The 18,560-nt window shown below is 44.5% G+C and overlaps 1 protein-coding gene across 1 annotated transcript in view; it reads left to right on the top strand.

Moving 5' to 3' along the window:
• Positions 1 to 18,560, top strand: part of PRKAA1 (protein kinase AMP-activated catalytic subunit alpha 1) — a 760,209-nt gene that overhangs the window by 536,622 nt on the left and 205,027 nt on the right. The window contains exon 6 of the mRNA XM_044069766.1: positions 12,304 to 12,430. Within this exon, the coding sequence (XP_043925701.1) occupies positions 12,304 to 12,430 (127 nt within the window). The remainder of the gene's footprint in view (positions 1 to 12,303; positions 12,431 to 18,560) is intronic.

Here is an 18,560-nt window from a genome sequence, read left to right as displayed (position 1 = left end):
TCGACCGAAGGGCTGCCTGACGACAGCACAACCCATTTGTAAAGACTGCAGATGCATTCCTATCGGACATCTACATTTATGGTAGGTACAAAACTGTACTTTCTCTGCACTGCCCATTGGCTTATCTACTGCACCCATGGTCTTCACAAAATGCCTGGCACCAGTAATTGTGTTTTGCAGACAAAGAGGAATTCAAATATATCCCTACTTGGACGACTGCCTAATTCAAGCAGACACCAAACACATTCTTTTAAAGCATCTGGCGTTTGTAAAAAGATTACTAACTGGCCTAGGGTACACAGTAAACGAAAAGAAATCAAAACTAGTGCCCTCTCAAGAGATAATATTCCTGGGTGCAAGATTAAATACAAGTGCCCAAATGGCTCATCTCACGCCAGACGAACAAAAGCAACTGACTTCTTACTTTAAGAAATTGGCAACAAAACCCCACTTATCTGCAAGGAAAATCCTGCAGGCCCTGGATTTCATGGTATCCTGCATTCTACTAATTCCATATGCCAGACTGCATATGAGGAAACTACAATGGTATCTAAAAAGTGTTTGGACTCAGCATTGCCACAGCCTGGAGACAGTAATTGCACTCATTCCCTGCCTACAACAGGAGTTTTGATGGTGGGCAGAAGCCTGTCACCACAACAAGGGTCTGCCATTCAGTTTACCCACAGCCAGACAGACACTAACAACGGATGCATCAGATTATGCCTGGGGTGCCCATATGGCAGGAAAATGTATTCAGGGCACATGGCCTGCAAACCAGATGCATCTTCATGTCAATCAAAAAGAGATGCTAGCTGTTCAAAATGCCCTAACAGCTTTCAAAGACCTGCTTCATCCAGGACAGCTACTGATAAAGACAGACAATACTACGGTCATGTGGTACATAAACAAGTGGGGAGGTACACATTCCTACCCCCTCTGCAGACTAGCAATGACCTTATGGGACACAGCATTGGCTTTTCAAATTCACCTGCAAGCACAATTCCTGCCAGGAAAAACAAATACTCTGGCAGACGAACTAAGCAGAAACCTCATGGATCCCCACAAATGGAAACTGGATCCACAAGTCTTCAACATGATAATAAGGAAATGGGGATACCCAGACATAGATCTATTTGCCTCCCCTAACAACTACCAATTGCAGAGATTTTGCACAAGGATTTATCACAAGCAAGCATGGAAAGTGGACGCCCTATCCTTCACCTGGAAAAACCTAACCATATATGCCTTTCCTCTACTGCCTCTCCTTCCCAGGGTACTCCTAAAGGTCAGACAAGAGAAGCCAAAAATGATACTGATTGGACCAGACTGGCCATGCCAGCACTGGTACCCAGTCCTAAAGAGCTTGCCTCAAGGTCCAGCATGGATATTGCCTCAAACTTCTCACTTGCTGACTCAACAAAACAATCAGATCCTGCATAGCCAACTAAGGACCTTAAATCTGGCAGCTTGGCGGATAATGTGACCATTCAGAACACACCTCTTTCAAAAGCTGTTATGGATGTTATCTTGGAGGTCAGGAGGCCCAGTACCAGAAAATGTTATGCAGAAAAATGGAAGAAATTCTGTGCTTGTGTGTGCCAAGTATACCTCAGATTTTACAGTACCTAATTGAGATGCTGAACAAAGGCCTTACTTTTTCATCAATTAAGATTCATGCCTCTGCCATTTCAGTCCATTGCAATACGGAACCACCTATTTTTTCTCATCCTTTAATAAGGCAGTACCTCAGAGGGGCCAAAAACATTAGGCCTCCAAGAGAGCACCAATTCCGGCCTGGGACCTCAATTATATTTTGGAAAAACTCACACTGCCTACTTTCGAGCCAGCTTTAACAGCAGATATAAAATTCTTATCCTGGAAAACAGCTCAACTCCTAGAAATAACCTCAGCAAGGCGAGTCTCTGAGTTACAAGCACTCATGGCTGTGGTACCTTTTATCATTTTTCATCCAGACAGGGTGTCTCTGAGGACAAATCCTACATTTATGCCTAAGGTGGTATCTAGTGTGGCCCTCAACCAAACCAGTAACTTGCCTACCTTTTATCCAAATCCACAGAACAAGGGTGAGAAAATTCTGCATTCTTTGGACATACACAGGCAGTTACGCTTCTATTTGGACAGAACTAAAGCTTTCAGAAAGACTGAGCAACTTCTAGTGTCATATGCTGCAGGATCACAAGGAAAGGCTATCTCAAAACAGACTATTTCTAAATGGGTAGGCCATTGCATCCGTTTCTGCTATTCTCAACATGGCAAATCTGTGCCTAAGGGCATTAGGCCTCATTCCACCAGAGCAGCAGCCACTTCAGCAGCCTTCCTCAGAGGAGTACCAACCAAAGATATCTTGACTTAGAGGCTGCAACTTGGAGTTCTATGCACACTTTCACAAAGCACTACCACTTACCTCTTTACTCTGTCCAGAGCAGGCTTTGCCACTGCAGTTCTGCAGGGCCTCATAGCCTCTCCTAATCCTATTTAGCCCAGCCACCCATCCTCGGCTTTGGGATTCAACCCAAGAGTAATGACTGCAACAGTGAAACACGATGAACATAGTACAGTTGTGTACTTAACATAAATGTAGATGTTCGAGTGTATTCACTGTTGCAGTCCAGGTTACCCACCCACCACCCCCCTTCTTTTTGCTGGGACTTATCTGCACTTCTCTACCCTATACAACCTATTTGGTGTATTTGCTTGTAGATAAAGAAAATGTTATTTTTGTTCAGGCATTTTTATTGGCATATTTTTCAGCCTACCAATTTGGGGGGCACCTGACATCTGGGGCAAGAAAAACTGAAGAAAATGGCGTCTGCTGCATCTTTTATACCCCTGGCGCACTGACGTCAGGGAAGAGACGAAAGCAACCGACGCCGGACCTAGACTTTGGAATTCTGGTCGACTGAGGGTAGACTGCCAGCAGGATAACCCAAGAGTAATGACCGCAACAGTGAATACACTTGAACATCTACATTTATGGTAGGTACACAACTGTACTTTTCCTCATGTGGAGCCTTGCTAAAGGTAGCATGGGTATAGTGGCTGCCATGTAACCCAATAGTTTCAGATACTGTCTTGCCATCAAGTGGGTCGACTGGAGCACCTTTAGGAGGTGGTCTGACAGGGAGCTCACCTTTGGGGGGGTGGCAAGATAGCCTCCATGAGGTCTGTTCTTATTCTGCACCTCATGAATACAATGTCCTGAGTTGCCTGGAAGTGGGATTTTGGCAGATTTATCTTGAACCCCAGGGACTGCAATAAGGAGATCACCAGGTGTAGGTAATCTTGTAGTATTTGTTGGTTGGGGGCCTGGATGAGCATGTCGTCCAGGTAGGGGAATATCTGTATCCCCTTTGCCCTGGCGTAGGCTACCAATGGAGCCAAACATTTGGTAAAGACTCAGGGAGCAGTGAAAAGACAAAAAGGCAAGGCAGAAAATTGCCAATGAGAGGAGCCCACCAAGAATCTTAAGTATTTCCTGTGGGAGGATTTGATAGCAGTGTGGAGGGTAGACATCTGTTATGTCTAGAGTAGCCATAAAACCCTGTGGAGTAATCAGGGGAAAAGGGGTAGGCAAGGTGTGCATTTTGAAGGTGGGTACTTTTAGAAAGGGATTGCAGTAGGAAAGGTCCAGGATGGGTCTCCATGGTCCGTCTTTTTTGGTGAACAAGAGCAGCCTTGAATAAAACCCTTTTCCTTTTGCAGAGGGGGAACTGACTGTATAGTGGCCTGGTCTAGTAATGTCTGCAGTACTGGTTGTAAGAGGGGTGGTAGTTGTGAAGGGGAACGGGGAATGCCCTTCCATATGGGAGGAGAGAGCCAAGTCATGTAGTAGCCCTCTTTGAGGATAGACAGGACCCCACTTGTCTTTGGTGATCTGGGTCCAAAGAGAGAGAGAATGTGAGGCGGGCAGACAGGGGCATGGTGGGGGGGGGGGGGTTGAGGCAGAGGTGGCAGGTAGTCAGATGTTACCGGCCCTGTCCTGAAAGGAAGATCTCTGGCTAGATGCAGTAGGTGCTGTAGGCATAGGAGGTTGTTTCCTAGTGGGTTTACGAGGTCTGGTCAAGATTGTTTCCTGATAAACTGTGTTTTGGAAGGATAATTCCAGTGGAACTTGGGAATTGGTGCGACCAGGAGATGTTTGAGGTCTTGCATCTCTTTGCCATTTTGTTGCAGTGATTTAAAGAGGTCTGCTACTTTAGATCCAAAAAGTGCAGCATTATCCAGGGGTGCATCCATGAGCTTGGCTCTAAAATCTGGCAGGGGTTGTAGGCGCAGCCAAGAATAGCTGCGTAGGGTGGATGCTGATGCTGCTGATCTAGCAGAGGATTCGGCAGCAGCATCATAGCTGCACCTAATGGAGTGTCTAGTGACTTGAGATGTAAGAGCCAGAAGGGAGGACAGGGCTGTTTTGGCAGGGAGTCTGGAGTATCTGCCAAATGTTTGGTGACAGATTGTAAAAGACTTGGATTATACTTAGCCATATGGGTCTGTTTGTTAGTGGCTGTGAAGGCCAATGTAGCAGAGTTATAACTCTTTTTCCCTATTTTCTCCATGGTCTTGCTGTCCTTGTCAGCAGGGAGAATAGTATTGGTGGGTAATAATTTGGTGGCTTTGTCAGTGGCCACAGAGATAGTGGCTGGGTCAGCTGGGGGCACTTTATCAGGTGTTTAGCAGTGTCAGGTACTTTGTACAGCCTATCTGGTCTTTGTGGAGCAAAAGGCTGAGAGTCAGGATTAGTGGATGCCAAAGAAAAGGCATCTAGGAAGGCCGGGAGGATGGGGGGGAACAACAGATGGGCTAGGTGTTTCCATTTGCATGAGGTCGTAATACCTCTTGTGTACCTCAAACATTTCTGAGGAATCCCATTTGAAATGTTCCTTCATCCTCCTAATGGTCTCACTAAATGTTAAATCTTACACTGGGGAATCAGGGTCCAGGGACTCTTCCTCAGGGGATCCGTTTCCCAAAGGAGATGAAACCTGTGAATTGTAGGGGAGAGATTCTTCAGAGGAGTCTGAAAGGACCTCCTCATCCCTAGGAGGTTGGTTTGTCCTCTGACCTGGGCTGGGGAGCTACTCTAGGACTAAGACGGGTGCAAGGCTTGTGGCCGGATCACCTAAAATCAGAACACATTAATGCCAGAGAAATGAAGGGCAATCCTGCTAGACCTACAGGCATTCCAACCTTTCCTCCTACAGAGGACTCTTCTGATATACACAGACAACACAACTGTACTGTGGTATATCAACAAGCAAGGGAGGACCAAGTCCTACCTGTTATGCAGTCCAGCTGTCTCGGTTTGGGAGTGGGCTACCTCACAGGGAATCTCCCTGTGAGTGACCTACCTCCACTCACTCAACAGGCAACTTCCTGGGTTTTGCACCAGGACATCAGAACCACAGGCACTGGCAACTGATAGCTTCTCAATATCCTGGAAGCGGAAATATCTGTATGCATTCCCCCCTTCCCTCTCATTCAGAATGCCGTGCTGAAAATACAGCAGGGCAATCCAAAAGCTTGTTGGTGTCTCCCTACTGGCCCAGACAGCACTGGTTCCCCTTACTTCTTCATCTGTCCAAGGGCAATCATCACAACTTACCCCCCAGAGTGGACCTCCTCACACAAAACAAGGGAACATTTATCCATCCACAGTGGCAAATGCGCCACCTAACTCTGTGGCTGATAGGATTCTGATTCCGTTTAGACACCTTTACAATGAGGACATGCTCTATGTCCTGCAGGAGGCCAGGAAACCTAATACCAGGAAATTGTATCTCTCCAAGTGGAAACGATTCACTATTTGGTGTCACAAAAAACAGCTCAACCCACTTCTTAGCGAACCTCCCCTAGTGCTTTCCTATTTGTGTGAGCTACTGCAGTTAAGACTGGCTTACTCATCCATTAAAGCCCATCTCTCTGCTATTTCCACCTGCTTACCTCTAGACCCCCCCCTCTTGCTTCATGACTACCTTGCATATTTTTCCTCAAAGGAGTTCTGCATCTAAGGCCTCCAGGGAGACCCATCCCCCCTCCTTTGGACATCAGCTATTTGTTGGAGAAGCTTACGCTACCTCCGTTTGAGCCAGCTAACAAGGCCTCCTTAAAGCACTGCACCTGGAAATCCATCCTGCTGGTGGCTCTTACCTCAGCCAGGAGAGTATCCGAACTACAAATCCTTAATGGGTACACCACCCTTTCTAGTTTTCCACAAAGACAGGGTTACCCTTAAGACAAATCCATTCTTTATGCCCAAAGTAGTGAACAGCACGTCCCTAAATCAGGCCATTCAGCTACCTGTTTTCTTCCCTAACCCACAGGAAGACAGTGAGAGATTTCTGCATTCCTTGGACATGCATAGACAGATCAGATTTTACCTGCACAACACCAAGGCTATCAGACAGACCAGCTATTCGTATCCTTTCATCCCAGAGCCCTGGGTAAGGCAGTTAACAAGCAGACTATTTCTACCTGGATATCAACAGCCATTACCTTTTGCTACCAGTTTCATTGCAAGACACTGCAAGGGGCAGTAAAATCTCATTCCACTAGAGCAATGGCATCTTCAGAAGCCTTCTTGAAGGGTTTGGATACCCCTTCTATTCTGGAAGCGGCTACTTGGACATCAGTCCACACCTTCACCAAACACTGCAAGCTTGACTTCATCTCCAGATCCAGGGTAGGTTTTGCCAGGGCTATCCTTCATGGATTCCTGGAATCTACTTCTAGACCACCACCCCAACCTCAGTGAGCTTTGGCACTCCCAAATATGCAGAATACTGCAACATGGGAATAGAAGGACATAGAAAAGTTGTATAAAGTCTTCCCATACCCATAGATGTCCTTCTCTTCCATGCTGCAGTATTCCTTCCCACTCACCTTCCCCTCTCATCTGCTACATTTTTCCCTTTCTGGATGGCAATGATATAGCATTGCACTTACAGGACTGGCTCCAAATGGGGCTACTCTTCTGAGGGCTAGTGCATGCCGGCATCACTTTTATGGCCCACGTTCCTTCGCCTTGCCTGACATCTGATGCCCCAAAGAGGGACTGAAAGCTTTTGAATACTGGCCATACGTAAGCAAGATTGAAGGGATAAACACATATCCAGAATACTGCAACATGGAAGAGAAGGACATCTGTGATTATGGTAAACCTTTACACAACGTTTCTTTCTTGAACCCACATCCTTCCTCCTCCCTGTTTATGTAAGCAATGGTGTAATCTACCCATGTAGGTTAAGCTTGTGAGCAGTGATCCATATGAAGAACATAGTACAGTTGTATAAGTAAACTTAGCTTAACAGTAGATGTTCAAATTATCACTACTGCAGTAGCTACTCCCTCCCTCCACCCCCTTATTCTTGTATGTTTTTATGCCAAAGTGTGGACATCCACATTATTTTCCTAGCATTGCCCTCAGGGAATTAGCATACCTCTCTCTCTCTCTCTCTCTCTCTCTCTCTTAGTAAGAAAGCTGTGAAGGGCTTGGCATACAGTCAGCTAGGCTTGAGCTGACTGTGTACAAACAGGGTGCCCTGAGGGTTTGGAAGCTGGTCAGCTGTAATATCCTTTGCAGAATGACCCATGCAGCTTTGGCTACTGCAGCAGTGACCGTTCGAGCATCTGCTGTTATGGTAACTTTACCTGCACATAACAGTACTTTTTCTGCAGTGACCTGAGTACAGTGTGACAGGAAGTAAAGGTTTGCATCACTGTGGAATTGTCCATTATCACTGACAGCCATGTAAAATGTGTAAGCAGTTATGAGTAGCATTGAATATACTGCTGGCGAATCAGAGTTGGCTAAGTACCCGTTAGAACATTTTTGGTTTTTTTTGGCATTCAATAACCAGGATGATGTCAAAAAAGTGAATAATTGTATTTCTTGGGAAAACAGATACCCCATAGGGATTACCCTACCCTTGTACCTGTTTTAGGGCCACCTGAGCTGTTGTTTTGATGCCGCTCTTGTGCTAGTTTAACAAAAGCACTATTTAGAAGAGGTTAGACTGTGCCAGGTTTAGTGTTGGGAAAGCGTTGTGATATTATAAAATGCCCGGATGGATGCTCAGGCCGGCTGATCGAGGCAAAGGGCAAACAAGGGGGCGAAGCGTTGATGATGATGGTTGATGATCCCGGGGTCGGTTCTTTAGGCTCAGTGGAGCCGGAGGTTTTGCCAGGAGTTTCTATGGAGTCTCAGGGCAAACTTACAGGTGGTACAGGTGCCTTCTCAGGAGGAGGTAGGCCAGGCTGGGGGGGCTGGTCACTGTTCTTCTCTCTTCCCATAGTTAAGGTAGTCTCTTGCTCCCTCTCTCTTGCCAAGGTAGGCTTCTTTGAGAGGTAGGCCAAGTTCAGCTTCGGGGGCTTCTCTAGCAGTTTAACATGCTTAAAAAACTGATGGATAAAATTACTGAGAAAACACTAGAGCCCTTGAGATAAGAGATGCCTGAAGATTTGCAGGAGTATCCCTCCTTCTTGATTCTGATGTGGATGATTCCACCTCTACAGCTCCTCCTCCTGAGGGGATTTCTCAGACTCTCTCCTGAGCATTCCATGAGGGAGCACTTTAACCAGAAGGCTCTGATTACTCTGATTCCAGGAAAAGGCCAGTTTTTTTTTCTTTGCATTACCCCAGCATAGGCCCTCCCAAAGTCCTGTGGTGAATGTTTTTTGCAGAGGCTTGTTTTGCAGAGGCTTCCTGACTCCTGATCTCCTGCTCCTGATAGGTACTATATCTTCCACTCTAGCCATGAGAGCTTGTTGAGTTTGTTTATGCTCAAAATATCAAAATTATCTCCTTTCTCACAATTGAATTCTAAATCTAATGCTTTGGAAGGTATTGGAAGAGATGAGTTGTTGGTTTTGGTTCATGTCACATGTTCAATGCAAGGTGGTTGTGCAATGTGGTTTTTGCAATGTGGTTTCGAGGTGGGCCTGCTGCGGCTGGTTCTGTTTCTTGCCTGGTTGAGGTGCTTGAGGCATTGGGCCTGGTTGAGCATGTTAGACTTTGAGCATGTTAAGACAAATCCTTTTGTTGCCTCTGTTACAGTGGTGTTGGTTCTTTAAAGAAATGCAGTTTTAAAGAAAATAAGTCTATGTTCTGGCTCCAGTGATAGCTTACTCAGGGGCTAAAATTCAAATCTATCCTTACTTTACTGACTGCCTGATTCATTCTGGCCAAAAGAAAAGGGAAGACAGCCTTCTGCTGCATGTTATATAGCATATAGAAGACAGTGCCTGCCTAGAGGTAGAAATAAGTCAGTAAAGTCCCCTCTCTCTCTCAGTACATGTTGACTGGGGGTGTGACTGAAGATAGCAGCCCCCAGAGCCCTTTTAACCCCACAACCCCAAAAGAGTCTATCACTTACTCTCTCATCAGTCATCTCTCCATGCAAGGACAGTCCTTCAAGCACTGCAAGGACAGTCATTCAATATTTAGGTTCATCCAATCTTCCCAGCCCAATGCTCCAACCAAATGATGCTCAAAATGTATGGACAAAATGTATGGAAACAGCATGGACTGGATTTTGACACTGTCATTCAACTGTCATTCAAATAATAAAAAATTTTAATGTCAAAGAATTTTTGTGGTGGGCTCCAGGACCTGCACTAAACAAAGGGACTCACCCAGACCTCCCCACCGGGCCATTGGCCATAATCACAGGAGAATCGACATGTGGAGGGGAGACAGGCCCCTGACTACACCAGATCACACATGGTCAAGAAAGGAGATGTTAGCAGTCCAGTTTGCAAAGGAGATTGTATGAGTAGATTTTGGGTTAATTCTTCCAGGGCAGGTGTTTCAAGTTCACGTGGTTCACATTCTGGCACATCAACACATCAAAAATCACATCAACACATTCTGGGCAAGCAATGCCAAGCTTGGAACCAGATCTACAAACTCTTTTCGGATTTTATGGTACTCTTCAGACAGGAGCACAGAGTAAGCACTCTGCACATAGCACATGTGTTAAGCAGATGAATCAGAGCTGGGAAACTAATATTCAATGATCTTCAAACTGGATCTTCGTTGTCCATGTGTAAATTGAGAGTGTCATAGAACTCACACAATCTCTCTCAAACCAGAATTTGGCAAACAGCTGTTTCATGGGGTTTCAGTTCAAGTGGAAAACCTGGGCTTTCATTCCTTTGGCTCTGTCTTCCAGTGTATCTTTCCCTTCTCTGCAATGCTCTCCAAGGGTGCTATTAAAAAGTCTGAAAGGCCATGCAAGGATGATTACTCCACAAGCCAGATTGGCCCTTGACCCACTGAGAAGGAGTCTCTCCATCTAACAGCCTGGCATATTCTGTGTTGAAACACACAGCGGTCCTCAACTTCTCAAACAGTTTTTTATGTGATTATGGATTAAGTGGAAGAGATACAAGAGAAAAGTACGATGAAAAATGGAAGAGATTTTTATTTTGAGCACAGGAATGAATTTTTCTGAGCCTAATTTGGTTGAGTGTGGCTCTTCAATATCTTATTGTGAGTTAAAGGTTTGTCCGCATCCTTTGTTCAAGCAGTTTCTTAGAGGGGCAAAGATATAAGACCCCACGTAGGAGGCTCTACTCCTGCTTGGGATCTCAATTTTTGTGTTGGAAAACTTTACCTAACCTTTTTTGAGCCTGGCTCTGCTGAATTGAAATACTTGTGTCATGGAGCTGGAAGACTCTTTTTCTTTTGGCTGTGCAGAAGAGAGGGTCTGAGCAGGCCCTTATGGCAGTGCGAGTAGAGCCCTTTTCCATAAGGATGGGGGATAGGGCATTCATTACGTACTAATCTTTCTTTATGCCTCTAGTGTGGTTTTAGTCCTGAAACCAAACTATTCATTTTATTTCATTTGTACGAGCCCCAAAAGACCCTAAAAAAAAGGGAAAAGATTTTGCACACTTTAGATGTACACATATTTTTCGTTATTATTTGAGCAGGACTAAGGATTTTTAGGCAGTCTCAGCGGTTGTTTTGTTTCTTTTGCTTTTGAGTTAAGCAAAGGCAAGAAAGATCCAGTGGGATTAGGCCTCATTCCACTAGGGGGGCTACTGCCTTCTCAACACATTCTAAGGGGGTGGCAATAAAGACTATTTTTGAGGCAGCTACTTCGAGTTCAGTGCTACATTTCAAGCATATCACCTTCCTTCCTATCTACTCTAAGTCTAGGGCTGGTTTCCAGCCAGTTTAGCTGCATGTTGTGGCTCTGCTTCTCATGATTTGCCAGCCTCCCTCCCTCTGCTTTGGGTGCTTACCATTAGGACTGCAGCAATGTGGATGTGGGCACATAGTACAGTTTTGTACCTACTCATAAATACCTACCATAAATGTCCATGTTGCCGCCACCCACCCTTGATTCTCTCCCTTCCCCCCTCTTTAGGGTTGTTGTGTAGGTGAGGTTAATATCTTATTGTATATTTGTATTATATTTGTATATATTGTACATAATTTTGGTGGTGGTTTATTTCTTGTCTTTTTTTTTAGAGGATACAATGTGGATCCTCGAACATCTACATTTATGGTAGGTACAAAACTGTACTTTCAGTTATGGCAGAATGACTGGGCAAACATGACTGAGTAGTTGTGCTTGGCACGGTACCATGGAGCTCCTGCAGAACATGTCTTCACTTATCCCAGAGTACCCAGAAGACCCTTCTTCTTGCTTTAAACTATATATTCATATGCATCCCATTATTAAGTTTCAGGATAAAATGCTATTATTTTCTGTTTCTTATTTTTGAGGTAATGGGTTGAAGACTACACTTATCAGTATTGTAGTGTAATGTATGAAGTGAGTACACTGATTGGACTTTGCTGTGTTAAATATGATCCGTTTGTAAAGCCAAACTGCCAGCACATTACGTAAAGTGAAGGCATTTGTCATTTCCTTGTTAGCTTTGTGAAGCTTACCAAAACTTAAGACTTGACATTTTTGAGATACTGTCTCTATTGATTTGGTTATGTGAAAGGTGGGGCACCGTGAATCTGTGAAACACCTTAAATGCACTATTAAATAACTTCATCTCAGCCAGACACATCAAAGCTAATTGAGTTGGAACCAGAAAACTAAACAGGCAGTGAGGTTAGATCTCAATTACTTGTCATTTGGAAGGGTGAGAGACAGTGTCCCATGTAAAATGCTGGCAAGTCAATCCTCTGGCTGTGATAAATTATCTTTGCCATATTTGGCAATGGTGAGATGTTATATGATCTGTTTGGGAAAGTACAGCAAATTTAACTTTAGTCTGTTTTATTACTGCAGGCATTTAACATGTCATTTGTTATTTTTTTAGATTGTAAATCCTTACTATCTTCGTGTTCGAAGAAAGAACCCTGTGACAGGAATGTACTCCAAGATGAGCCTTCAGCTATATCAGGTTGACAGCAGGACATACTTGCTGGATTTTCGTAGCATAGATGGTATGTAGACCAAGCACAATTAACTGTAGATTTACAGTTACCGGTTGGCAAGAGTCTCTCCTTGTATGGTGAGGACCTTGCATATCTGTGCTTTCTTCCTGATGTTATCAAAAATTTTTAAGCTGGATTCCAGAGGTTTGTCTTAAAATTCAGAGTGTAGTTACGAGAAAATAAAGCATTAGGGAATCTTTTTGGTACTTTGCATGGAAAAAAATATGATCCCTTCCTTTTGAGGCAGCTTTTCAAGTGCAACAATTAAGATTTCAGAATGTTTTATTGTTTACATTCGATGACTGAGATTTCTCTTTGAGAAGTGTCTGTGTTGACTAGAGTCACAGTGAGAGAAGTTTCAAAAGCAAAACATACATTATGAAACATATAAAAGAAAATTAAATTAATAACATCTCTGTGTGAAAGGGGCAGGCTGTGGCTTCTCCTCCAGACCCTGAATAAGGTGAGGTGGGTATTAGAGAATGAAGGGTCATTGGCTCAACAGATAGCGCACTTGTCTTTGGAAGATCAGTAGATTGTGGGTTCTATTCCCACCCCATGTGCTTGGATTATTTTTTTTCAATAGTGATATATTGCATAAAGGGGAGGTGCTACTCTTGTGTCCTATCCTTCTGACAAGATCTTAAACCTAGGTTTCATCTGCCCAGGTTGGCAGTTCAGCTGGATGTAAAATATCCCACGTCATTTATCAAAAAGAGTAGAGGAAGAGCCCAGGTGCCCTGACTAAATTTCCTCGAATTAGTGTGAATACTACCTCACATCTTCCCCTGGAAAAAGGGTCTGCTGGCCTAATGGGACTAACCTAGCCATCAAACATAAATTAAATCAGAAGTAGACTAGGACTAGTATGGGGGGCAATTCACATGTTCATTTTTGTTGTACAGGGTGCAGTTAGTACATATATACCTGCAGAAATACAAGAGAAGCAGATAATGCTTGTCTCAAGAGAGAAGATGGGAGTGAGAGTTCACACATTTGTTAGTGTTTTTGCCTCAGAGCACTTAGTTCTGCAGTTTGATTCTGGGCAGGGGTACCTTTACTGAGTCTGCATGTCTTTCAGCTTATGAGTGGATATTCCTGGGTGTTCAAATGTTCTCGTGTTTCACTGTTGCAGTCATCACATTTGGGTTATCTGCCTGCAGGGTAGCCCTCAAGTCGGCCTGAGTACCAGAGTCTTTGGATTTCTGCGTCGGATGCTATTGCTTCTTCCATGATGTCAGGTCTTCAGGGGTATAAAGCATGCAGCCGACGCCATTACATCAGTCTTTCTGGACATGCAGTGTCCGATGCAGAAGCAGTTTGCAAGTGCCAGTTGGCTGCCTCCTGAAAAGATAAGTACCCCATTGGGGATCCTTTTTTCTTGCTCTAACCGATGTCAGAAAAGTTAATTGTCTTTCCTGTGGAAAGCAAATACCTCTGAGATTTTCATTCTTACTGCGTCACCTGTTTAGGCCCAGACTATGACGTTCCTCGCTGTCGGTTTTGTGCCTTGTTCAACACCCGAACTGTTCATCTTCGGGCTATTTTTGTTGCTAAATTCTCTCTCGTTCCATGTATTCCAAAATGGTTTCGATAAGCCATCTGACTACCGATCTTACGAAAAAACGTAAGGATAAAGACAGAGACTGCATAGGTCCAAAACTGCCGGCGACACGTCCGTTAAGCTAGTCGCCAGTCCGCCAGTACTCAGTGGGGTGCTTTTGCAGCCCCTGTTACCCATTTCTGCAGATTCGCAGGCCTCTACTGAGACCCATTCGGAGTCCGGTATGCCGCGAGATGCTTCTTCAACAATGGAACTTGCAGATGTCTCTACCTTGGATGGCTCCGGAGCCGCTGTGCAGGCACTGGCTTCTGAGGGTGTATTCAGGCCTTCCAATTTTCATATTAAACCAACGACTTTGTTTCAAACAAAAAATACCGAATTTCTCAGGCCCAGAATTTGCACTACGCCTAGGAACCGAAGACCAAAGCGCATTCTCAGGCCTACATGCCTGAGAAACAAAGGGTTAGAATGGCTGAAGATCTTATTACTTTAATTAGGGAAAGCCAGCCTTCCCCCTCAAAAAGACCTAGAACTGATTTTTCTTCTGATTCTTCAGATCATGACTGTGTTGACTCTGACTCTGTTGACTCTGATCCTTCTGATTGCCAGGACATACCCTTATCTACCTATGAGGATTCTGATGCAGAGGATTCTATTCCCTCTGCTTCCCCACCAGAAGATTTTTCTTTTGGTGAAACTTTGCATACTCTTAGAGAACACTTCCACTGGGAGAGCCAGGACTTCCCACAGATTCCTCTTTAAGAATCCTACTACGGATCCAGAGATCTTTTTCCAGGGACCTAAAGGCATTAAGGCTACAACAGCCAAAACCCTACCCCTTCAGACAGGGCCTCTAGGGCTTTAGACAGATGGGGTAAGAAGGTATACACCTCTGCTACTCTTGCCATCAGGGCTTTAATTGCCAGTTTTATATGCACCATTAAACTAAGAACGCCTGTTTGGCAATAAAGCAGTAGTAGTCCTCAAAAAGATGGAAGAAAAAGCTAAATATATGCAAACTGTTAAATATTTCCCACAGGTACAGCCACCTAGATTCAGTAGGCATTGGCCTTCTAAACACTGGTCCTTTTCAGTCCCTCCCAGACCTTCCCAGTCCAAACCCAGGGGCAGCAGACCACCAAGAGTACAGTGTCAGGGTATGCACAGATCTAAGCAATGGAGTGCTCCCACCTCTAAAACAGAGAGTAGTAAGCCACCATCCTATGGTAAAATCTTGCAATGACTTATCCTTAACTCTTCCAAGCCTTGCCCAAGTACTTGCACCCTTAGGAGGAAAACTTGCCCTGCATGCAAAAAACTGGGAGTACATCACCCAGGACAGATGGATCTTGAACATTGTATCCTAGGGATATAGATTCTACTTCCACTCACTGCCAACCCCAAGCACAGATGGCCAGACTTCCCCTCAAACCAGTGGGCAGAGGCCCAAAAGGCAAGTACTTTCTCTTCTCAGTATCAAGGCTGTTCAACCTGTCCCAGCCAAGCAAAGGGGACAAGGTTTTTACTCCAGACTGTTTCTGGTACCTAGAAAAGAAACTTTTTGGTGCCCTATCCTGAATCTGTCTATTCTCAACACATTCATGGTGGTTCCAAGGTTCAAAATGCTTACTCTCCAACAGCTGCTTCCTATGCTAGCCAAGGACTCCTGGCTAGCCACCCTAGACTTAAAAGAAGCTTATCTGCACATCCCCATAAAGGGTATCTTGCAGGAAATATCTACGTTTCAGAGCAGGCTCTATGCACTATCAGATGTTCTACGTGTTTCACTGTTGCAGTTACACATTTGAGTTATCTGCTTGCAGTAGCCCTCAGTCGGCCTGATTATCAAAGTCTTGGGTCCTGCGTCGGTTGCTGTCCCATTTACCATGACGTCAGGTAGTCAGGGGTGTAAAGTATGCAGCCGACGCCATTACATCAGTTTTTCTTGCCGTGTGGTGCCCAAAGCAGAAGCAGTTTGCAAGTGCTGGTCATCCAACTCCTGAAATGTTTGTTTTCGAGTTTTAGAACCGAAGTCTTCAACTAAAGCTAAGTACCCCATTGGGGAAAATTTTTCTTGCTCTTAACCGATGACAGTAAAAGTCAATAATTGTATTTCTTGTGGAAAGCAAATACCTCATAAAGATTTTTCATTCGTACTGTATTCCTTGCCTAGGCCCTTACCACAACGTACCTTGCTGTCGGTTTTGTGCCTTATTTAAACAGCGAACTATTCGTCGTCAGTATATTTATGCTTCTAAATATTTTCGTACTCTGTTCAATTATCCAGATATGTCTTCAGTAAGCCATCCGACTACCGACATTCTGAAAAAACGCAAAGATAAAGACAGAGACAGGCTGCCTAGGTCCAAAGCTGCCAACGATGCTTCTCCTAAGCTAGTTGCCAGTTCACCAGCACTCAGTGAGGCGCTTTCACAGCCCCCGATACCTGCTACTTCTGATTCACAGGCCTTTACTGAGACCCATTCGGAGTCCGGTATGCCACGAGATGCTTCAACTGTGGAACCTGCGGATGTCTCTACCTTGGCTGGATCCGGAAATGCTGTGCAGGCACCAGCTTCTGAAGGTGTATTCAGGCCTACTGACTTGCATATTAAACAGACGCCATCTTCTTCTTCAAGGCCTAAAACTCAAACCATGCCTAGAAAACTGATGCCCAGACTGCATGCTCAGGCCTCTATGCCTAAAAAACAAATAAGAATGGCTGAATACCTTATTACTTTGATCAGGGGATGCCACTCTTCCTCCTCTGAGACCTAGGACTGAATTTGCTTATGATACTTCTGATCAGGATTCTGAAATTTCTGTTTCCTCTGATGACCAGGATTTACCCTTATCTACCTATGAGGATTCTGATGCAGCAGACTGTATTCCTTCTGCTTCCCCTCCAGTGGATTTCTCTTTTGGTGAAACCTTGCATACTCTTAGGGAGCATTTTCATTGGGAAAGCCAGGATTACTCTGATTCTAAAAAGAGGCTTAGGGATCTCTTACTCCTGTCCCAGCACAGGCCTTTAGCTATCCCCCCTGTACTAGACATTGTTGATGATGCCTTTTTTGAATCTAGCGTGGCCCCTGATTCTTTACTTCCTGCTCACAGAAAACCTGATGGATATTACAGGGTTCCTGACTCTCACAAGTTCCTTTTTAAAAATCCTATTGCAGATCCTGAGACTATTTCACAGAGACCCAAGGTTATTAAGGCTACTACAGCCAAAAATCCTACCCCCTCTGATAGCGATTCCAGGGTGCTGGATAGATAGGGTAAGAAGATATATACTTCTGCACCCTTGGCTATTAGTGCCTTAAACTGCCAGTTTCATATGTTAAAGTATCAACAGCATATTATTGGATTGCTTAAACAGAAAATGATGCTGATTCCTGACTGTGCTGAAAATAGGGATTTACAGGATTTAATGCTTTCTGCTGAACAAGTTGGAAAACATACTTTGCAGTGTGGTTTTGATTCACTAGAGGCATCTTGCAGGGCTGCTGTCATTGGGTCTGTACTTGGAAGGCATGCTTGGCTTAAGGAGCAATCTTTGCCAGATCATGTTAAAGCTAAATTGCTGGATGCTCCTTTAAATCAGGAATGCCTGTTTGGTAACAGTGCAGAAGTACTTAAAAGATGGAGGAAAAAGCTAAATCTATGCAAACTATTAAAAGATTTCCTAGACGTACAGCCTCCAACATTTAGTAGGCATTGGCCCTCTAAGAAATGGTCCTTTTCCTGCCTCTTCCATGCCTTCTCAGCCCAAGTCCAAAACCAGCAGAACACCCAGGCTTCAGTCCCAGGGTTCTCTCAGGACTAAGCAGTGGGGGGCTCCCACTTCCAAATCAGGGAGAAGTACGACTCCTCCCTATGGTAAACTGTCTTAATGACTTAACTTTAAAACGTACAAGTCCTTCTCAACTGACTGTGCCTTTAGGTGGAAAGATTGCTCTGCAGGCAAAAAACTGGGAACTCATTACCCAGGACAAATGGGGTTTAAATATAGTTTCCCAAGGATACAAATTTCACTTCCACACATTACCAACCCCAAACGGTTGGCCATATCTACCCCCAAATCAGTGGGCAGAGGCTCAAAAGCAAGTACTCTCTGTCTTTAGCACAAGGGCTATTTAGACTGTACCAGAAGAGGAAAAGGGAAAAGGTTTCTACTCGAGACTTTTCCTGGTACCCAGAAAAGACAGCTCATGGCGTCCTATCCTGGACCTCTCTAAATACCTTTTTTGGTAATCCCAAAATTCAAGATGATAACCCTTCACCAGTTGCTTCCTATGCTAGGCAAGGATGCCTGGTTGGCAACACTGGATCTAAAGGAAGCCTACCTGCACATCCCAATCCGGGGAATCTTGCAGAAGATACCTACGCTTCAACCCAGGCTACATGCATTATCAGTTCTCTGCACTGCCCTTTGGCTTATCTACTGCTCCCAGGGTATTCACAAAGTGCCTAGTTCCAGTCATTGCTTTTTGCAGGCAAAGAAATATTAAAATATTCCCATACCTGGATGATTATCTAATTCAGGCAGAAAGCCAGGACATAGTTTTGAAT

The sequence above is a fragment of the Protopterus annectens genome, chromosome 1.part0 (genome assembly GCF_019279795.1).
Source record: "Protopterus annectens isolate FY-2018-M chromosome 1.part0, PAN1.0, whole genome shotgun sequence".
In the NCBI taxonomy this organism is placed as follows: Eukaryota; Metazoa; Chordata; order Ceratodontiformes; family Protopteridae; genus Protopterus; species Protopterus annectens.
Note: the sequence above shows the minus strand (reverse complement) of the source record. Positions and strands in the feature narration are given on the sequence as shown.